This window comes from Pangasianodon hypophthalmus, chromosome 29 (assembly GCF_027358585.1).
Source record: "Pangasianodon hypophthalmus isolate fPanHyp1 chromosome 29, fPanHyp1.pri, whole genome shotgun sequence".
NCBI lineage: Eukaryota > Metazoa > Chordata > Actinopteri > Siluriformes > Pangasiidae > Pangasianodon > Pangasianodon hypophthalmus.
Window position 1 is genome coordinate 7015753 of NC_069738.1, and position 23336 is coordinate 7039088.

A 23336-nucleotide genomic window follows, 5' to 3' on the forward strand; every position below is an offset into this window, starting at 1 on the left:
TGTGCATACTATTATTTCTAGGCTAATCGTTAAATAGCGTCTTTTTACACCATATTTTAAGAAGATCGTAACACCTACACCCGGGGAGAAATTTATATCTACAGAGTATTAAATTAAAGGAGTATAATTTACGTTCAAGCTCTACAACGTTTTCAAATGTAGCATTATTTATTTATATATTTATTTATTTAACAATAATAATAATAATAATAATCATCATCATCATTATCATCATAATACATCTATTTGCTTTATTATTAATGTTGAACGGCTCCACCAAACCCATGCGTTGTCTTCCTACAGCAACCACCAATCAGCGCACGGTGGGCGGGATTTATATACAGAAATGGACCAATGGGATGAATGCGCTGTGCATGTCTATTATTTCTAAACCACTCAGCATCTTTTATAGAATAATTTACGAGGATTTTTATGTACAGCAACAAGAGCATTATTTAGCATTATTATTTAGCATTATTCTAGATTTACAAATTCGTCACGTTTTACATTTACCATTTACCATTTACGTTTATTTATTTACTTGTTTAAATTGTTGCTGTTATATACTACAAATGACACTACTACTACTCTCACTACTACTACTACTACTACTACTAATGCTATTACTACTAATAATAAACTTGTTGGAAGCTCAGCATATAATTCAGGCAGCACTACAGCCACCACCGAAGGGTCCTTAAGGCGGCTGCGCTGCGTGTATTGCGCACAACCGAATCCTAAATCTCCCCTTACTCTCTACCTTAGTGCACTACCTAGTGTTCCAAACAACGGAATTCTAAACCCTAACTAGTGCACTTACTATTCACTAGCAAGCCGTTTGTAATTCGGCGCGTGTGTCTTAAGGAGTCCCCACGAGTTCCTCTTTCCCTGCAGCAGGTCTACATACAGCGTGTTTTCTTCTCTCAGTCTCAGAAACGCTTCGCAGGTTTATATCCCGAGTCGTGTGTTTCTCCAACATGGGTAAAAGAAACAGGAACAGACAGCATTACAAAGATGGACGACCGGAAGGAAAGAGGAGCAGAGATGATGCTGTGAGTTTGTTAGCTTAGCTGTGAGTGCACCAGCACTGTGTGGGGTTTAAAGTGTGGACCATCTGTTGCATGCTGCTTATTCTTCTCAATAAACTACTGTCTGAGGACAAATAAGTGTTTATATCTAGAGAACACTGTCTTGATGGTACAAATCCTGCCTGGTTTGAACATCACACACTGAAGAACGTGTGTGTGTGTAAGAGAGAGTGAGAGCTGCAGTGCCCATGTGCTTCTCCAGAATTTCTAGTAACAAAGCAGTGCATTCAGTTTAACCTGATCATCAGCTGGTAACTTGGGTGTGATGTACTGGAGCATGACAATCACCACGCTGCTGGATTCTGTCCTCACAGGAGCACAGATGCTGACCCTAACCCTCATTACCTTCCTCTACAGTCTCATGGTTGTCAGATTTTTCACTACTTTATGTTCTGTATGGTTAATCCCATCACTATGTTTTGATCTCAGGGCTGGGGTGCGGGCTACGCTGAAATTATCAAGGAGAACAAGCTGTTTGAACAGTACTACCGTGAGCTGAAGATCGTTCCCGAGGGAGAGTTTGAGGAGTTTATGGAGGCTATGAGAGAGCCACTGCCTGCCACCATCCGCATCACTGGCTACAAAAGGTGACACTTCAGATGCACTCTGGTTGTGGTTCGGATGTTCTACTCTGTCTTCCTTGCCATCAACGTGTTCAATGTTTTAATATATTAAAAATCACTATATTTGGGGCTGAACCACAGATAGACAATATGAAAACAAGTTATTGTTAGTGTTGCTAGTGGTGTATAAGAGGAATAAAACAAATCAGGACATGCAGGAAAGTTATCATTTATAGTGTCGGAAAATCTAGTTACAGCTTTTCCTCTGGTTGTTACAAAGCTCTCACACTGGAGACTCCTTAGAAAAATGCAAAAATCAGAGCTGTGATATAAGTACATGTAGTGCAATGGTCAGTGGAGACTCAATTAAGATGAAACTTGCATCTATCTCAAGTGTCCATCTGTGAGCAGATCATCCAAGACCCCAAGCTCAACATCTAAGCACCACTGCTTATCTCAAGCGATAATGCACTTCAGTTTGAATTCAGTTTCTGTTGAAGTTGTGTAAAATATAACTTGTTTTTCTGTCTCTCTGTATATTAAATAGTCACGCCAAAGAGATCCTACATACCCTGAAAGAGAAATACTTCAAAGAAATACAGGACCTGGAGATCGATGGACAAAAGTTTGAAGCACCTCAGGCTCTAAGCTGGTAGGAGTCAAGGTTTTTTTTTTTTTTTTTTTTTTTTTTTTTTTTTTTTTTTTTTCTCTTCTTCTTTCTCTTCTCTCCCCTCCCCCCATTAGCTGTGTTTTATATAAAGTGTGAGATGTAATTGAGTGGTCTTTTTGGGATCTCAGGTACCCTGATGAACTGGCTTGGCACACCAACATGAGCAGGAAGATCTTGCGCAAGTCTCCACTTCTGGAGAAGTTCCATCAGTTTTTAGTGAACGAGACCGAATCCGTGAGTAAAACTGTCTTGTTGTGGTTGATTAACATCTTGGGTGTCATTGTACTTTAAAATGTCGTGCATCTGACAATAATTGAGAGGCGTGGATGACTGAATTGATGAGCATTAATTTTGTTGACGAAAACTAAAACGCAAAATGTTTGTCAATGACAGACGTGGGAAAAAATTTCTTTTGTATGAAGAACAGTGTGGTAATGTTTGCAAGAAACCCAACATTGCTCATTACACATTCCTACTGTGAAGCATGGTGGTGGTAGCATCGTGTTGTTACCTTTGGCTTCTTGATTGTTTCTCTGGCTTAATATTGGTGTTGGAGGGGTGTACGTGATATTTTCATCACAAAATCAGACCCCTTGGATGACATTTGAGCCTCTGGTTTTATACCGTGGGGCTTATGTTTGCTTTGATGTTGTCGTTATGCTTATAATCAGTTCCTTGTTTTGCTTATAATCAATTCCTCTCCATTTCTCAGGGAAATATCAGCCGACAGGAGGCGGTCAGTATGATTCCTCCTCTACTGCTGAAAATCGAACCTCATCACAAGGTAGCGTTCACAGCTTTGCCGTGTAATCCTGACGGTTTATTGTTTTGTGTGTATGTGTGGGATATATTCAAGTTTGATCATGCTTGTGTTTGGACAGATTTTGGATATGTGTGCTGCCCCAGGATCAAAGACTGCTCAGCTTATAGAGATGCTCCATTCTGATATGGATGTGCCCTTTCCTGGTAAAGAAATGATTATTTAGCTTATTATTAAATCATGAAGAGTTGAATTGATGAATAAAGCCTTAACTACAGACCTATAAGAAAAAACTGATTGAACTAAATCACATTGTGTGACACTGTCGCTGTCTCTCTCTCTCTCTTCCTTCCTCTCTTCCTCACAGAGGGCTTTGTAATCGCTAACGATGTGGATAATAAGCGCTGTTACCTGCTGGTGCACCAGGCTAAGAGGCTGAACAGTCCGTGTATCATGGTGGTGAACCACGATGCCTCCTGCATCCCTCGCCTGCAAGTGGAGAGCAACGGAAAGAAGGACATCCTGTTCTATGACAGAGTGCTGTGCGATGTCCCCTGCAGGTGAGAGATAATACACACACACACGCACGCATTTCAGCCTTTTTTTTTTTTTTTTTTTTTTTTTTCCAGTGCTGTTCCCTGGACCAACATAGGCTTAAATTTTTCATCGATCATCTCAAACACCAATAATATAGAGTCAATGGAATATTAATATTTTGCTAATAGCCTGTAGAGTTGTAATTGATTATTAGCAAATAATTTTTAAATTTGTGTATATTTTAAGTCCAAAACAGTGCTCATGCTCTCTACCAGGGTGTCAATTTACATTTTTTTTTTACCTTCACGTTCACAACGTTTGGTAGATGCTCTAATCCAAACTGACTTACAGAACTTCTTTGTACATTAAAGCGCTCAGTGACCCTCCAGGACCTGAGTGTGAAGCCACAGTCCTACAAATATTTGTGCTTCCCTCTTTTAACACACCAATTCTGCCCATCAAGATGGGTTATTTTAGCATGGGTAAATGTACTTAAAATAATTCCTTTCAACCATTTGCTTCCATATTTTAACTTCACATTCATCAACATAAAATGATGGGGATGATCATGATTTACGTCTAGGAATAAAGGCTGATGTCGTATCAACAAAATAATTCACAGCCTACCTTACAGGTGCACTCAAGTCAAATCAAATCTAGTATGTGGTGTTATATTAATATTTGGCCTCATTTATTAGTCTTTTAATCTTTTAAAGTTGTATGTAAAGGTTTTCAAAGAGCAAACCAAACTAAAAATGCCTGATTTTTGTCTGATTTTCTTTTTGTACTTGCATATGTATGCTGATAAATCCCAATCATCAAAATGACCAAACTCGTTCACCATATAGCTAATCTGCATTTAGTGTCGCCCACAACATTTCCTAAAAGCTCACACAGAGCTGAAAATGACAAAATGGCTACTAAAGGTGACAGCGTGCCTCCTAATCATGGTGTGTGCTAAATCTTCCAATACTGCAGCAAGTCAGCTACCAGGCACACTAATGCTTCCTCCGTTTATAAGGTGCCATTACTTTTGAGCCTAATCGAATGCTGAGTCTTATTTGTCTCAGGGTGTGGATTTGTTTTGTATCACGTCCTTTCATGTTGTTAATACGAAACAACTGATTTTCACTAAATTTTAATTAAATTTGTGTGTGTGATTGAAAGTAAGTTATTTAAATTTGACGGTGTAATCCGTATAAAGAAAATTGCAGGAACTCGTGGCATTTACGCGATTTGAGGCCAGTCAGTTCGGTTTCCCATTAGTGACTCACGAATAAATTAGTACACAAATAAACTAGTTCATGTCATGTCTATTAGTTCATTAGGTGATGTTTGATAAATGAGGCTCATTGAGCAGCTGCATAGTTTGCGTATATACCGTGTGCTAGTCCTGATGGGTTATAATGAAGATTTGATAATAGTACAGATGCTTACTTTGTAGATATTGAGACAAACAGATTGCCATAACTGAAGCTAAGAAATTACATGTTACAGTCTACATTTCAAAGTTATTTTTAAAAGAACACTTCTAATATTTGGTGAAGTTCTCCTCAAATTCTGGCAGCTTCATAAAATATCTACTCAGAGGAGAACCTCTGTCCTCTGTGGCATCCCAGACTCTGTCAACAGGAGGAAAAAACCGAGCAGACCACCAACACCCAGCTAGCCTCGCTAGAGCCAAAGATCTCAAACTGGGTTCCAGGGATCCCCAGGGATCCATGAAGCATTTTTATTTTTAACTCACAACCCACCATTATCCAAGTTATTCTTTTTATTATTCTTTTTTAAATCAGTAATACTCTCAAAAATGTTTAAGATGCCACAAACTTTTTAGTCTAGTGTCTGTCTTTTGCTTCACAGTGTTCAAAAGTTTGTTTTCCTGGTGCACCATGTGTGCGTATACACTGAAGTGCAGAGAGCCATCAAGATTCTGAAGCTTGTGGACAGAAAAGTGTACCAACACTATCAGGGAACATTGTGGCTCATGGGTGGAGAGTCTGAGGCTACCATCTAACCAATCATTCATGTCATCTGTCATTTCAGAAAGCTCCCGCTTGTACACTAGCATCAAAGCCCAGCCAGCATGCATACATGTGTTTTTAGGGGGTGTGGCTGTATTTGTTTGCGTTTTGGGTTTTGAAATGACTAGCTTGAGCAAACGTCCACCACAATCATTGGCATCTAAAGTTAGCGCAGTTCATTTCCACTGCTTGGCATCTTGACATCAGTGCCATCGGGCCAAAAATTCTCTTAACGTTAAATTTAGACCATGTGGAAGCTGTTGAAATCATGTTCAACACATGAGAAAACGGGAAGGCTTACTGTCTAAGAACTGGAGGTTTAAGAAATGATGTGATGATGATGCTCCACTGTAATGAAGTGCATATTTTGCACACTTTTGCACAAAAGAAGCTTGTAGACATGACCATGAGGTTTGTATTTTTATACACTTCACACCCACATGCATACCAGAACCTTCTTTTTTTTTCCCCTTGCATTTTCGAAAGCTGTTATCCCAGCATGAATCCTCATACAACATTGCAGCATGTGTGCTTGGGTTTGTTGGTCTCCAGCCTCGCAGTTCTACACAACATGGCTTGTTTGGTGCCACAAAAGGGGGCAAACATCGTACACTCACCGTGTGGTCAGTCTGTCTCAGCTGCCTGAGCATTTCAGTGTCAGTGAATTGATTGGAGCGGAATAGTGAAGGTATGATTATGGCTTGCCGTTCTGCAGCATCAGGTTGCTCTGAGTTTAAAAGCTTCACCTCAGAATAGCAGAAAATGTGCAGTTGGCTTTTTTCTCTTTTTGGTAGAGAAGACATGTATTGTAGTCACTGTGTGTATGAGTTCACATGGTCAAAGGAAACTTGCTCATGGTTTCCTGTCTCAAAATATTTGACACAGCAGTGACCTATCCGGGAAATAATGTTTATGAATGAATAATATAATAAATGAATAATATAAATGAATAATAAAAACCAAATGTGATAACTCGTATAGAACACGCTTCTGCAATTCTGCAAAAATACGCTTAGTGGGTTCTTATTTTGTAATACACAAATGCGAACACAAAACCAGCTGATGTGTAAGGAATAAAACACAACGGGGTGTGCTGTTATAGGAGGATAATCAACAACGGGATGGTGAGATGCGCCCCAATGTGAAATGGACAACACAACAATTTGCTTACTGTGGCTTTTTTCAAAAATTTATTTACTTTTTATCCATTTATAGCTACATTTACTGTCATAACAGCTATAAACACTTGTTACCTTACCAGCCATTCTTCTTTCTTTTTCTTGAAGTAGCTTGTCATGTTTCCAAGAAACTGGAAAGCACAAAGCCCTCCATCCTGAAGTCTTTCTGACTCACACTGGAGACTCCTTACATAATTGTTAAGGAATCACTTTACAGAAAATTCATTATGGCAACGATTATACATTATTCTTTGTTAAATAGGTTTTTTTTTTTTTTTTTTTTTTTTTTTTTTTTTTTAATATAATATGGTGCATCAGGTATACATGTTCCTGTGTAAGTTGTTACTATAGAAACGATGCTGTGTTAGAACAAGCGCATTAATATTAACCTGTGATTTTCCGACCAATCAGAATGAAGAATTCAACAACACTGTTGTAACTTATTTTAAGCGGACGTGCTGCCACGTCATCATGTTGGGCAATTTTGTGTGTGTACTGTCAGAACTGCTGTTCATGGAAATGAATCAGCTGGAAGATGCAGCGTATTAACAAAACCTCATCTGTGTGTCTACAGTGGAGATGGAACGATGCGAAAGAACATAGATGTGTGGAAAAAGTGGACGACCAGCAACAGCCTCCAGCTCCATGGGTTAGAGACTAAGATGTTGATGCTTTTGATTTTTTTTTTTTTTTTTTTTTTTTTTTTTTCCATGTTTACAGTGTTTACAACCATAGAGTCATATATTTAGTATATTAAGCCATAAATTTATAACTTTAGGGGAAAAAAGGCCAATAGATGCTTCTAATTCCAAGGATCTCCACTCAGTAAAACTTAAAAAAAAAAAAAATAAAAAAAAAGCAACACCCAGGTCACATGTTGTGGCAATACAATTAAACTGCAAATATCCATGTAAACTTTATTTAATCGATTTAAGAGCGATTTAAGAAAAAGACACTAGTTTGTTTGTCTAGTGTTGCTCAAGGGATCATTAAATTAGCTTCAGTAGCTAAGAGTATTATTTTCTGACTGACTGAAGATGAGAATGAATGTGTGCTGGTGGGATGTTAATTGTGTTAGCTTGAAACACTCTTTGTCAGCTGTATTTTGTGTGTGTAATTAGTTTTCTCTAATACCCTTGAGCTCAATATAATTCTGTTAGGAGTTTGTATATATTGGTGTCTTTGTATTCTCTATACCAGCCAGCTGTTGTTGATGTGTGTGTGTTTGTGTGTCACTGTATTCTAGCCTGCAGTTGAGGATTGCTGTGCGTGGCGTGGAGCAGCTGGCTGTTGGTGGGCGGATGGTTTACTCCACCTGCTCTCTGAACCCCATCGAGGATGAAGCGGTGATCGCCTCCCTGCTGGAGAAGAGTGAAGGTACAGCAGCTCTGATCAAGTCTCAAGTCTGTGTGTCTTAATTACTCAGGGCTTGAAGTTATGGTGCTGCTCAGTAAATACAAACAGTGTGAATTATGCAGTTTTCATTTCTACTACAACTCCTTGCACGTTTGTTTTCCTTTCTCAGCTTGACTGATCTCTCGCCAGTTGATCTTATGAGTAGATGTGTAATTGATTTCCATACACTGAGTCTGTTCTTAGCTCATGGGAGCCTAGCTAAGCTGCAGAGAGAGAAAACACAAAGTCAGATATTGAGTTTATTTATAATACCAACTACAAGTGAACCACCTGAGAAGCAAGAACAGGAAGATTATTAAGAAAGAAAACCCTGCTATTGCTCTGCTATTGCTGGGAGATGGCTAGTTCGAATCCCAACAATGCCATAGCCATTCGTGGCCGGGATGTCATACTCTCTCTTGCTTATCAATCAAATTGACACTAGTGACAATCCTAGGTGTCTGTGAGCTCATGTATGTGGAAGAGGGCAGATAGCGCTTTCCTCTGAGTGCGTTATGCTGCCCTGAGACACAGCATGCGGTGGGTTGGCCTCATGTATCTTGGAGGAGCCAAATTTGGATAAGAGCTATGTTAATTGCAAGCTCTGGTCATACTATAAAACATTTGCTTTAGTATTCTTTAGAGTCAAGATGTCTGCCTTATTGCAAACCTACAACTTTTGATCGCATCATCCACTTCTCTGAGTCATATCAACACGTTACGATTATGTCTGCTATCCCTCTCAGGTGCCCTCGAGCTGGCTGATGCCTCTACTGACCTGCCTGGTCTAAAGTACATGCCTGGGATCACATCCTGGAAGGTAATGTATAGTCTCTAAAGACAGACTTGCATCTAATGCGGAAGCTGGGGCTCCTTTAACTATATCTTGCTTTGAAATGCTCATTGTCACACCATTTAGAAGCCTGTTTCCACATCAGGCTGGAAAAAAGCAGTGCACAGAAATGTATGCAAGCTGAGGTATGGAGATTTTGATAGCTATAGACTGTTAAATATACAGTAAACATGTGGTGACCTGAAAAAAACCCTTCAAGTGGTGAAATTTGTACATTTTCTAATAAATATAGTTCTGAAGACTACAGACTTCCCTGAACTGAATTATGTTTCTCTTTTGCATGTATAAGATAGAATTGCATTTAAATGATGACACTTGGTCAACGCGTGACATTCAGAGCGTGAGGAAAGCAGGATTTTGAACTTCTTTAGGCAGACCGTTTTTATCTCTGCGTTCGTTGTAATGGGTCAATATCCAGCTTGATATTTTTCAGGAAGATAGCCTAGGCAATATTAAAATGTAAATAAAATCATTTCTACATATTTATATTTTCTGAAATGATACATTGGTTTAAAAAAAAGTTTTTTTTTTAGCTGTTTGCCAGAATTCAGCCATAACATTCTGTGGGTTTTCCTGAACCGCCACACGTATATCGGACAATCCGTGAGCGCAGACTACTGCACGTGCTCTTGGTGTGCAATCAGTTTGATCTTTTCACTCTAAAGTCACTCTAGTTAATGGTTTATAGTTGCATAACTCTAATTCTGATTTAATACTTTGCAAAGCAACCCAATAATAAATGTATATTATGTGTATTATTAATATAGGTGGCTGGATTCTGTTTCTAATCTTCCAGGTGATGACCAGAGAGGGTCACTGGTACTCTGATTGGTCCGAAGTTCCCTCCAGTCGTCACACTCAGATCAGACCCACCATGTTCCCCCCAACTGACCCTGAGAAGCTGAAGAGCATGCATCTGGAGAGATGGTGAGCTCAAATGAGTGGAGTGTTGCACTTCTCGCTCTTGTGTTTTTCTCACACCTCTTAGTCATACAGTAGATCAGAGATGGACTGTTATTTGGTGATAACACAATGATCCACCAGGGGGCAATGTCTGACAAGTTGAGATCCAAATCCATTGCCAAGAACTGTTATTTAATCAAAAAAATATTTCATGTACTAAGAAAAATGTTATCACAGTAGATGTTAAATCTTAAAGATGTATTCTATTAACATGGAATGTTGTCTTCTATGCATCACCCTTAACTTTTTTATTTATTAGTGGAAAATGAAATAAGAATTTTATGACTTTGAGACCCAGTTGTATGTGAATAAATGCCTCAGTCTGTCTGTTTAATGTCAGCCTGCCTCTTTAGACCCATATCAGTGTGTACTGTGCATATTAAGTGTGTGTGTGTGTGTGTGTTTGCAGTATGAGGATACTGCCGCATCACCAGAACACCGGTGGCTTCTTCGTGGCTGTGCTGGTGAAGAAGGCGCCCATGCCGTGGAATCGGCGCTATCCAAAAGTAACTTTTTACAAAAAGCATATATCCAGTATGTCAAAGATACCCTGATGACATACGCCTGAAGCATGTGGCAATGTTTATAGTGTCAGTCATTTAATTAGTAAAATAAAAGCTGAAAAAATGTTTCCAAAGAAGGTAATAGTGGTGATACTGGCTAAATTACTTAAAAATGCTGTATTTGCCAGATCACTGTTGCCTTACTCAGAACAGTTTTCTGGATTTTACTGAGATATGATTTGAAAGGAAATGACTGATTTACTGCCTCCCACAATGCAACCCAAAGATAGTCATGTGTTACCCTGGCCTGCTTTTGGTTGGTGGTTAGTGTGTGTAGAGTACTACAGAGCACACAGTTTTGAGCACAGCCTTTCTGTTTCTCTAGACATCTGGTTGTAAAGTAAACCTTAAGCTTCATTTCCATCATGAGTTGATTTTATATCCACGAGCCCTGAGGCTGTACAGTGCTCAAGCCAAATAAAGCACGCCTCACGGCTGAGCTCTAAAGCAGGGATTTAAATGTGTTTGAGAGGAAATGGAAGTCCTTGCTTTAGCACTCGATGGCAGAATCTGTAGATATGAGCTGTATGCAGCCACAAAACATTCCCATCTCGGCTCACGCTCTCTTCTCACGTGCTCTCTTGTTTTCTTTCTTTCCCTTCTCTTCTGATTTACGATCTCATCTCTTTCTCGCCTTTCGCAGCCCAATTAGAGCCCTTAAAATAGCTTGTCAGAGTGTTTCTAACAATACCGCCTCCTCTCACCTTTTCCCTTCCTCCAGCTTCGGAATAAAGAGGCCACCAGCACTACCAGTGAGGAAGTGCAGGCTGAGGAGGGAGAGGCAGAGACAGCGGCCGAGGGAGACGCCGTTCTGGAAGACACTCCAGAGACAGAGGCCAAGAAAGATGGAGTGTGTGGGTGAGGCGCTTTGTGTCAGTTTTGGTTCTTTCATGCCCTCTCTTGTTGTGATGGTTGTGTGTCCTGATCAGCTTCAGCTCTCTGTTCCAGCCCCCCGCCTTCAAAGAAGATGAAGCTCTTCGGATTCAAAGAAGATCCCTTTGTGTTTCTGACAGAGGATGACCCAGTCTTCCCTCCCATCCAGTGAGCACTCTTCTCCTCGCCCATTTCCACACACACACACACACACACACACACACACACACACACACACACAATCCATACAGCTAAAATTTTTATTTGTTTGCTATAATAGCATACACACACTTTCAAATATTTGCCAAAGCTCAAATACATGGAATACATACATTACGTAAATCTGATGGGTTTAGATGCACAAACTACATCTGAGGTTTAGAGAAACCTGTGCTAGCTCATGTGCACACACACACACACACACACACACACTATATACAATATATAAATGTTTCAGACTAGCACATGCAGCGCACAAACATTTGCTAAACTTCAGATGTATGTACTGTGCCTGTAGGTACGTACACGCACACGCGCGCACACACAATATCAATAGTATAAGATGATGCTACCACCACCATGCTTCACTGTGGAGATGGTGTTAACAGAGCAAAAAAATGTGCACTGATGTGCACTTATGAGCACTGATTCTGGTGTGTATTTATAGCAGCAGCACTTCCTCCACCACGTTAAAATAAATGTTGAATTCTCGATTCTGATTGGTCAGAAGGTGATAGCCGTTCCGGCTACAAGGCAAATCACAGGATTACATTAATGTGCTCGTGCTAATACACTATTGTTTCTATAGTAACAGATTCCCCAGGGACTTGCATGGGGGATTCACCACAAAAACGTGTGTAATTGTTGATGTGGTGTTTTTTTTTTTTTTTTTGTAAGGAATAAATAACACCTTTCACTCCTTTCAGGCGCATCCAGTCACTGCTCTTGATAAAATAAACTGTGAGAGGAATCATCCTCAGGGTGATTAAACTCCATATGGAGACAGATGTGAGCTTTACTTTTGGCACAGTTCCAGGTTCATTTAGACACTCACAGAACACAAGAAGTTGACTTGATTAGCTTCCATCTCTGCACCATATATCTCACACTGTTTCACAATGAATGTTTGAGTGTGTGTGTATGCCTGTTTTTCTAGTTCTGTTGTTTGACTAACTGGGTTTGTATTTGTTCCAGAACATTCTACGACCTCTCTCCAGACTTCCCCAAGCTGAACGTCTTGACCAGGACACACGAGGGGAAGAAAAGGCACTTGTACATGGTGTCCAAGGAGCTCCGCAATGTCCTGCTCAACAACAGTGAGAGAATGAAAGTGAGAGCAAATGTCCACACACACATTTGAGAAGGGCTTGAGAGTAGAATTCAGCTCTCAGTACTAATACAAGGTGTGTTTTGGAAAAGAATCACAATATTTAAAGACATGTTTCTCATACACATGTCCTCATGAGGGTTTATTAAAAATGAAATTGTATTTAATTTGGCTGAGGTAGAGCAAACAGCAAGTTTAAAGGATCTGTCTGTATTTTTTACAGATGTGTAATCATATATTCAAGATTCATTCGAAAAACAGTATTTCACAATATCTTCATGCAATGGATCTTGGTAGTTTCTTTATTTCAGCTCTGATTTACAATTTTCTGGCCCAGAAAAAAGCCCCTCCCCCAGCCAAAGTATTGCTGCTCAGTTCTGTTCCATTTCCATAAAAACTAACTTGTAAATTGTACATAATTTAACATTAAGTGAAGGCTTGACAGTATTTGACGTGCAAAGCCACGTCACATGCAGCAGAGGGCTCTTAAAAAATACAGACTGCTCCTTTAATATTTAATAAGGACCACAGAGATTTTACAACATTAAACATAACTGATGTGTAGTTTATTAATGAGTTAATGGTTGAAAAATTGCTGTCATTTAAGAGGAATAAAACACTGGAGCATGCCGTTAAAGGAAATGAATCAACTTCATGATGCTAACAGTAAGTGCGCATCATACCAACTGTAGCTGATTCATTTCCTATAAAGGCACACCCCGAATTGTTTTATTCCTTGGATATCTATTGATTTCGTCAGTGTTATAAAGATAAGTAAATGTCTGCAGTACATTCAAGAAGGAAAAAAGTAATCTGTTAAGATGTTAATGTCCTAAATATCACCCAGGCACTTAAAAGCTTTAAGAAATATTTGTTCTTAAGTAGATGATGTGTACGAGAACGCATGGTGTCTGTTACACCAGTGATAAACACTTGCAAACATCATAAACACTGAAACACTCCTCACCTGAAGAAGTGAATGAGCATGACACTGGAGCAGATGGGCCTCAGAGCAGCTCCAGCTACGTCTGTGTTCTGGGCACTGCGCTAGCACTTTGACTTTCCATCTGCTGAGAGTGGGATGGGGTGGGTGGCATTTATAAGACTGAGACAGATCATTCAGGAGAGGGGACACACACACACACACACACACGCACACACGTCTGTAAATGTCAGCAGCTTCAGTCGGAAATGGTCCTCTGTGATTTACGTGGTGCTGTTTTCCTCCTCAGGTGATCAACACGGGAGTGAAAGTGTGGTCGAGGAATAATGATGGAGAACAGTTCGGCTGTGCCTTCAGACTGGCCCAGGAGGTAGGATGTGAACCTAAATCAGAGGAAATGTATACAGATTACATGCTGAGCAAAATGTGTACTTCCTGTAGTGCTTTATTCCAGCCTGAAATTTTGAGCATGACACAACATTGAGTTTTAAAACCGAACCTGAATGTAGTCTGACAAAATTCCCTCTGAACCCAGCCACTGCTGATGGATGGATGGATGGATGGATAGATAGATAGATACTCTTAGTAAACATTATACAGCCTACAAATGAGCTACTTATTTTGTGCTGTGGACTGTGTACCAAGCTACAAAGAGGACATGTAGGATCCTTTCATGGTTAGCACCATCACAATCTCTAACCTTCCATGTAATAAAAAGGTCATTAAATATTGATACATACAGCTATTTTCTAAAGTACCATTATTTGTGTTTCCCAGTCAGAGAAATAGTGATATGAGTACAGAGAGTGAAGAATATAATGCACTACATCTGTTTCTCGCGCAGTGTGATAGTGTCGCTTTCCTATCACAGCTATCTATAAAAGTAGTTTTTTGGAGGTTATCAAGTGGTGAGTAAAGTACCACTCAAAATTCAAACAAATGAGTTTTTGTGATCCAAGTTCTTATTCCTTTCCACTAAATAGCGTAATCCATCCAGGATTTGTCATTTTACTATAACATAAACCGCCATACCAATTTAAAAAAAAAAAAAAGATAATGAGAACATGAGGGACATCATTAAGGGACATTGCAATCCCTGACCATGCTGATAATGTAGCTGGTTTAGCTTTATTAATCATAGCAGTAGTTGACTCAAGGGAGATAACATCGTTACAGAATAACAACCATTACTGACTCACAACATTGTCATTGTGGATTAACCCAATTATGATTTTTTTTTTTTTTTTTTTTTCCATCAGCAGTTAAGCCAGCGTAAACGAATCGTTTTTAAGAAAGTGTGAAGTGTCCATCATTTAATAAACACAGACCATGGGTCTGGTTACAGTTAACTCCAGTTAGTGTTAATAATTCAACAGCCCCAATAAATAGGTACACACCATGTCTGTGTTACAGATAAGGTATGGGAACTGTGCCCATTGTATATCTTAAGCATGGTGTATACATTTAAAAAAAAAATTAATTTCTAACAAAGTATTTTGAAACATTAAACAGATGTATCTCATCTGATGTTATAAAGCACATGTCGCTGCTGTATGCCTCTGTCCTAGAGTGCAAATGAGCACGAGACACTGAGGGTTTGTTTTAACAGCATTGCATGATTGCGACAAATCTTTAATGTTTAATGAAAATAAAGAGGATCACACTTACACTTATTGGTTGCCTATGCTCCCAAACACAGCTGGACATGCCAATATTTTTAATCTGCAATGAAAATATAAAGCAAACCTTACCATATGATGAGAAACACACACACACACACACAAGCAGTTCTGCATTTTCTAGGGCCAAATCTCAAATATATCTCTCTACACTAGGCATGAGGACACTACGTAGGGCGTTCAGCTCTGTTAAGTTATATTATGTAGAGCACAAACAAAGAGAACTGATAGCTAATTTTGACGGCAGATTTTATGTGGATCACAGGGAAGAAATGTTCCTAGAAATAGGAAAGTATTATTGTGAGTTAATAAATAAAAATTAATCTGAAATACTGCTGTTTAAAGCTGCTCAAATTGTTTACATTTCTGGCATCTTAAATCCACGAGCAAAAGGGCATTTGAAAGACTGAGAAACTAAAGCAGACTGCGTACTTCTGTGTCGGTGGAGAAACAAATTCACTCAGAGACATTAATTAGGAGGTCTGCGATATTTGTGCACTATTTTTAGCTCCGCCCACAAGTCCCAACTCCACTCTTGTGGTACCTGGGTAAGAAGGGTAACAAAATTCATCACTGGTACTTAAGAGTGGTGAAAATGGCAACGATGTGGAGAATTATGGGTAATTCTTTGGTGGAAAACCTCTACTGGACCTCCAGTGGCATCATCAGGATTTAACTCTGAAACCTGATCTGTTTTTTTTTTTTTTTTAGGGTATCTACACTCTGTGTCCCTACATCAGAGCGCGTGTCATCACCATTAGCATGGAGGACGTGAAGGTTCTTTTAACCGAGGAGAATCCTTTCCTCAGCAGGCTGGGTGATGACGCTCACGCCCAGGCCAAGAAACTCGGTCAGTGGCTCAATCATATCTCAAAGCCCTTATCTACAGTCAGCTCCAGAATTACTGGCTCTCTGGTAATGATGAGAGGAAAAAGGTTATGACAAACCGTCTTTGTGGTTAGTTACTTTCATCTCTCAGACAAATCTAACCTTTAACTGAAGTAAATTTATTCTACGAAAGTCATCTTTATCAGGGGTTATTCTCTGGGTTATTCCCTTCAGCATGTTTGGAATACTCTGTTTGTTATGTAATGAATCTTCCTTAGGCTGTACCTATTACTTATTATGGGGAATTACTTTATAAGTAGCATTTATAGGTTTTGTTTGTCTGACCTAGTAGTGCAGTGGGATTTTCAGTGTTGCTGTATGTAAATGTCAACATAATGGTAGGACAGCTTCCTATAACCTTCTTTTGATGTCTACTGTAAAGATAATTAAAAATGAGCATTTTACATCCTAGCATGATTTTCTGTCACATTTGCCATATTTGGGACTGAATTTCTGTCTTCACTGCACAGCGTAAACATAACTAGATCTGAAAAATGGACAAAATTACTCCCCTTACTTCAGAAGAGAATAAAGAGTACCTCGACTAAGCTGTTAAATCGGCTGGGATCCTTATGTGCTTTCCCTGAACTGCTGATTCCACATCAGCTAACAGAAAACTTACCACATTTGTTTTCCTGATTTGTCTCGTACACAGCTTTTCTTCCTGCTCTGGAGAATGCCTCAAAGCATTTAACATGTCATTAGGAGGAGGAAAAAAAACAGTCATTATATGGAGATTAAGTCAATATCAGCTAGCTAGCTAGCTAACCAAGTATCTTTTGCTAATGCCAGCTATAATTGCTGCTGAAGTAAACATCCTGCCTAGCTAACATCTTAGCTAACATTGCTGAGGTAAACTTCCTACCTAGCTAACATGGCTGGGTAAACTTGTCTGTTTGCACTTCTCTGTTCAAATATAAAATTTAAATTTCCAGAAAGTCATTAAACATAAGACTAATTAAATGCCAGATGGTTCAGAAAATGTTTTGTTTTGAACAACTCCAGCTCTGGAGCTTCTGTCCAGACAGTTTAGTTAAGATTAGTGCTAGCAATAACATTAGCAAACACAAGCTTGGTTAGCTATCTAGCTAGCAACTTGACCAGAAATAAAGTGCTCCCTTTTCTTTCTTTATGGGAGTGATTTAGTTATCATGACAGTACAATAAAATGTTAATCCCTCACTTCCTTTTTGGTTATTGCAATCAGTAGCGTAGTAATTGAAATGCATCTCGTTAGTGGTCAGTTCTCTGTTCGGTCCTCAAAATGGCAGCCATTATACAGAGTGATGTCACATGAAGCGCTAGGATACTTCTGAATATGTAATTTTTTTCCCCACAAATTACAATTTTTCTGTGTATAAATATGTATATCGTTTAAGCTAAGGCTTTAAAAAAAATTGATGGTTTCATTCAGTGCTTGAAAATGGTATCTCAGAAATACTAACCATGTGAGCCATGGCTTTGTTAAAGTAGTAAATATTATTCATGTTTTTTCATCTTCCAGAAATGGGCAGCATCGTTCTAAGATACCAACCTGATCCAAAGTAAGTGCTTGCATCATTCCTCGTGCCTTATTTCTTTCCCCTAATTGACACTGGTGCCAAGACATTGGGCACTGAAATAGCCGAGGCTTCAGGGAGGCTGCCAAGAATCTTCAGCTGTTTGTGTTTGTTTGTGTGTGAGGGAGGAAGAGAGGCAGATGCTACCACTTTAGCCTCATAAAAGTCGTCTTGTTTGTACACTAAGATCTATGCAATGTTACCCGTTCTGTTCATCAAACAGTGGGGTGACAGACGGTGGAGAGCTGCCGCCGCTCCTGTGTGATAATTAGACGACTCGGGCTGATGGAGGCCACTCGCTCTGTCAGTGGAGAAATAGCTCCTCATTGTCTGTCTCACCAAAAAGCTTATTGTCTGTCTCGCTAGGAAGCTGTGTTTCACATCAGTGGCCTCATTATCAGGCCACTGCTTACCAGAGTGTGTGTAGGATCTCATACACTCCTACACGGATGCATGCTCATGCATGCTTAATATTGAACTTGTTTGGACTGAACCCTAGTAGACTTTCATTAGGATCATGTTCACGGTCATGCTTTAAAGTCACCATAAATTAATTTTTTTTCTACTGGGCATAAATTGGACTACATGTAAAGTAAACTTCAGGGTACTTGTTGTAGCCTTATATATATATATATATATATATATATATAAAAATAATATATGTAGAGAGACAGAGAGAGTAGGGAGCCATTTTGAATTCATAACAGTAATAGTGTAATAGTTATGTGTCAGATTGCATCAGTAGCCTGTGACTACACCAGACCATCATACATGCATGAAACAGCACTTGTGTCCTTGAGTAAAGTTAGGCTATAAGTATGTGACAACACACTTGTGAGAGTCACTAATGGTTTGCTCCTTCCTGCTGACACTGATGTTCTCAGTGCAGGTATTTGTATGGTAAATCATCACTTTTTTTTTCTATTGATATTTCTGCCATGCTTCATATTTGGACCTTTATCATAGCTCTTATTTCATATCGGGGAACATTTGTACTCTGCATTCTCCACTGTCTCACACAAGGTGTCTGTCAGGGATCAGTCCTTGCTCCTCTCTCCCTCTGGATAGATGGATAGATATTGTGTGTATGTGTTTCCTCAGCTATTTGTATTTATCTATTTGTTATAATTTCATTGTATAAGTACTTTAGCTGACTCTACACACGGAAAAGTATGTGAACCTTGACATTTCGAACTTTCACTTCATGTTTGCTAGCCACAAACCTTAGCCAGCTGAGCTGCAAATGGCTATCAGCAGGCACTTATACCTTTAAAAAAAAAAAAGAAAAAAAAAAAGAGACTTAGTAAGTAAAAGTTGCCTTTTTTTTTTTTTTTAGGTATTGATGAAGAAAATCTATAGACTTTCCTGAATCTCATAATTGTCTGCTAAAGGTTGCTAAAGCTGTCCTAAATGTTTGTGATAGAGGATTTACGTGTATCAGTAAATTAAGAAATAAGATCTATTACCTCTGTCAAATGGTCTTTTTTCCCATATATTCCTTTGGCCATGTCAGTTTTCAAGCACTGTACAATTTCTGTGAATCAAACTGACCCAGTTTTTGCTAATTCTTCATTTTTTTGCTAAGCTTCGCTTCCTGTTTGACTGTTGGATAGGTAATATTTACTGTCCTATAATTAGCATAGGCTTTTTTTTTTTTTTTTTTTTTTTTGCATGTTTAACCTGATTGGCTCTTTCACATTCTATGATGCAATAACACTTACTTGTAAAGTTCTGATGTGGTTTTAAGCACCCTCAGTTTCCAGATTTCAACTAGTCCACTCACTCAAGTTGATAAAGACCTTTGATCATTCTTACAAAGTTTAGGGTGGCTTTTTAAATGCTGACTTTATCAGTTGAACCTTTTGAGAGTTTGATTTTTTTTTTCCTTTCAGAATTTGCTGATGTTGCTCAAAATAAAAGACAAACAGAAAGCTGCACCAAGGCTACTCAAACATGCTGTGGGTGTGTTTATCATGCTTGGTTGGCTAACACCGAATTCCTGTGCATGTTTTAGCAGGTTCTGAATAGATCTAGTTTCTCTAATAATTGAGCAAGATAACAAAAATGTATCGACTGAAAAGCTGAACTCCAGGAAACAAAGATTGACCTTCGCATAGCAGAGTGTGAGATCAAGTGAAGCAATAATACTAACACTAAATCAGAATCAGAATTAGCTTTATTCGCCAAGTGTGCGCGCAGACACACAAGGAGTTTGTTGTGGTTTTCTTTAAGGTGCTCTTGGTACATACATACATATCTTACATGAGAACTAAAAACATTTAAATAGTAAGACTTAACAATAAAAAAAATAATAAAAATAAAAAAAAAAAAAATAATGTGTATGAATCTGGAACAGAAGATTTATGTACAGATTTGTGCATTATTTACTCTATATACAGCTGTATAAATAAAGAGATATGCATATGTATTTACATAATACTTGAGAAAGAGGTAGTAATTAGAGATGGAGGATGAATTACAGAAATGAATTATAGAATAAAAAATTACCTGTGTTAGCTGTTTAAGCTGGATATGGCATGGGGGGAAAAAACTGTTTTTATGCCTAGATGTTCTAGTGCACAGAGTTCTGTAACGTCTGCATGAAGGGAGGAGTGCAAACAGGTTGTGGCCAGCGTGAGAGGGGTCTGTGATGATGTTAGCTGCCCGTTTCTTCACTCTGGAGTTGTACAAGTCCTGAAGGTTGGGCATGTGCACACCAATGATCCTTTCTGCTGTCCTAACAGTCCGTTGCAGTCTTCTTATATCTGATTTGCTGGCTGACCCAAACCAGACAGTTATAGAAGAGCACAGAAGCGACTCAATAACAGCTGAGTAAAACTGTGTCATTTAAAATTAAAATTATTAATTTTATGTGTTAGTAGTCTCTTCTTGGATGTCTAATTCCCAATACATAGGGTCATATTTGTAAACAGAGGACTGAAAAAATGTACTTTCCTGGTTGTTCTGTAAAACCTAATTAGAAACGTGTAATGTTTCAGCTCAATTAGTGATGTCTCAATTGTTCAGTGCTACAGAGCACAGCTTGTCTGATATTAGAGGATGACCTGGAGACAGCTAGCTGTCCAACTATGCTAATGCTGGTGATGCACAAATTAGTTGAGACTTGTGTCTAGTTGTGAGCTAGTTCTGGCTGTCCTGGGGTAGACAAATCATAATTTCATTAGCTAGCTTACCTGATGAATAAATGCTCCTGTGCGTAGCCCAGTCTCACGTTTTAGTTGCACAGAAATCCTGTTGAATAGGCATGTTCTAAAACCATGAGGTGATGGCAAATTGTGCTAGATGATAGCTTTGCACTGGACTGTATTTTGTTTGGTTTCATCAGTGTTGCATGTTCCTGATACTGAAAACATCGTTTATCTGTGCACACTAATCAAACCGTTCTACTGTCCTTCAGGTTGTGCCTCGGCCCCATGTGCGTAGTGCAGCAGACTGCTTCGCACCTCTGTGAATCACGTTTTGTTTAAACATAGCTACATACTAAATGAAAATGTTTGTTTTGTGAAAATCAATAGGTTTTAGTTTCTTTTTCTGGTTGTTGAACCTACTTATCCTGCTTAACTATGAATGAACATTAATGGCCTGAATTGAAAATCTGATTGTCCTGGACATCAAAGCTACTGACTTGTCCAAACCCATGTTAACTACCCAGCTAGCTGCTTGGCATATTTTAAAATTGTCTGTTAAAACCACCAGGATCTGTGATTAAAATGATCTACAAGGCAAGCAGCAGCTCATGTGTTACTACCACCACTACCACCCCCACCCAAAAGTGCCTGGTGACTACAGTTTATACCTTATACAAGGGATTTGTGAAAGGACTATTTCAAAAATTTGGGTTTTTACACCCATATCTAGAAATACACATTGTGCCTTATCAGGGTTGGCAGGTCTGGAACAGTTTTATTCTATACAGATTACGTTCATGGCTTATATGTTCAGAGGTGCTCAGATTGGTTGGTGCAGGTGGAGAGAAGCTGTCCGTGACGGAGTGATGAGCCGCAGCAGTGCCATCACGCCCTGTACCGTCCTCCTGTTCATCTGGCTCCATGCCACTGGTTGCACTTCTTAATTTTTTTTCTCTTCCCTTCATGCCTCTTTCACATGTCTTTGTCCCAGTGATCATTAATGCCCCTCATTTTTGCTCCTTCCTTTCTGTTTCTCTCTCTCTCACACACTCTCACACACTCTCACACACACTCACACTCACACACACAGTCACTCCTGGATCATTTCTCCTTTAACTTAATGCTCTTTCTTCTTAATCTCCCTCCTTTCAGTGATCCCAGTGCTCCTCAGTGCCAAATAGATCTGTGTGGTTGGCGAGGAAAGACGTCCATCAGGGCTTTCGTGGCCCGGAACGAGCGTTTCCACTACCTGCGCATGGTGGGTGTGGAGGTCTTCCATAACAAGCAGGGCAAGAAGGAAGGAGGTGCAGCAGAAGCTCGGGAAGGAGGTGCAGCAGAAGCTCGGGAAGGAGGTGCAGCAGAAGCTCGGGAAGGAGGTGCAGCAGAAGCTCGGGAAGGAGGTGCAGCAGAAGCTCAGGAAGGAGGTGCAATAGAGGAGGTGGTGACAGGACAAGAAGAAGGACAAGAAGAAGGAGGCATGCAGAAAGAGAACTCGGACATGGAACAGAACGGGTCCTCAGAATCCAAAAGTAATGGAGCGGAGGAAGCAAGCAGCACTTGAGACTGGGAATTCTCAAGTCAGACTGAACCAAACTGGAGCAACTGGTGGGGGTGGAGGTACTCTTGCCATCACATCACCCCCACTTTTTTTTTTTATTTTTATTTTTTAAAGAAACATGCATCAGGCTGTAATTTAACTAAGCAGCAAGTCTCTGTGGATTTGACGTACTAAAATTTTATTCTATTTTTTCTAAGTGTTTAATGGGTCTGTTTTATTTTAAGATCTTTTGTGCATCTAATTGGACTGTTGATGTTCCTCTACCAATGGCTAAATCTCAAACAACAAGCTGATACAGTCACCCAAGGCCTGTGACCCAGTGTTTTATTTTGTTTTCGAAGTAAAAATGCATTTATTTCCTTTTGAAAGTCAAAATGCATTTCATTTAACCTATGTAAGGGTTATATAGAATGTAAATACAACTTTTATTAAAAGCTTTAAATGTAATTCCCTGTGTTTTAATGAGTGGTATCGTATCTGCACCCCAACACTGATATTTCCTATATAAGCGTTTTCTTTTTAATCACCGTCTCAAATATCTTTCCAGCGTGGTTCAGAAACGGTGCTTGCTGCTGGCTTGATTTGGCTGGCGTTTAGCTTGGCATGGCTGTCCTTCCCCGGCGCTGTGACCATAGTAACAAACTCCTCAGTGTGCCGATCTATTCTGTGTTCAACAAGCCAAATCACAGCAGCAGAGAGCGGGACAAAGACGAGACAGCGGCAGACAGGCCGGGAAACCCACTCTCTGTCGGGTCATGAAGGGGTTA

At 39.4% G+C, this 23336-nt stretch overlaps 1 protein-coding gene across 1 annotated transcript; it reads left to right on the top strand.

The window, feature by feature from the left end:
- Window positions 1–797: 797 nt before the first annotated feature.
- nsun2 (NOP2/Sun RNA methyltransferase 2) lies at window positions 798–23016 on the top strand. Its single transcript, XM_034301722.2, has 19 exons — window positions 798–1052; window positions 1518–1675; window positions 2199–2303; window positions 2450–2555; window positions 3034–3105; window positions 3203–3287; window positions 3449–3641; window positions 7395–7469; window positions 8067–8197; window positions 8962–9035; window positions 9865–9995; window positions 10441–10537; window positions 11316–11452; window positions 11543–11635; window positions 12662–12797; window positions 14027–14107; window positions 16128–16266; window positions 17808–17847; window positions 22164–23016. Exons 1-19 carry the CDS (start codon window positions 978–980, stop codon window positions 22570–22572), a joined length of 2337 nt encoding a protein of 778 aa, XP_034157613.2. The 5' UTR covers window positions 798–977; the 3' UTR covers window positions 22573–23016.
- The last annotated feature ends 320 nt before the right edge of the window (window positions 23017–23336 follow it).

Bases quoted from the DNA above. Each gene is read 5' to 3' on its own strand.
- nsun2 (XM_034301722.2), top strand. From the start codon at position 978: ATGGGTAAAAGAAACAGGAACAGACAGCATTACAAAGATGGACGACCG. The intron at 7,470-8,066 runs GTTAGAGACTAA...ACTGTATTCTAG, and splicing joins AACAGCCTCCAGCTCCATGG to CCTGCAGTTGAGGATTGCTG. The intron at 9,996-10,440 runs GTGAGCTCAAAT...GTGTGTTTGCAG, and splicing joins AGCATGCATCTGGAGAGATG to TATGAGGATACTGCCGCATC.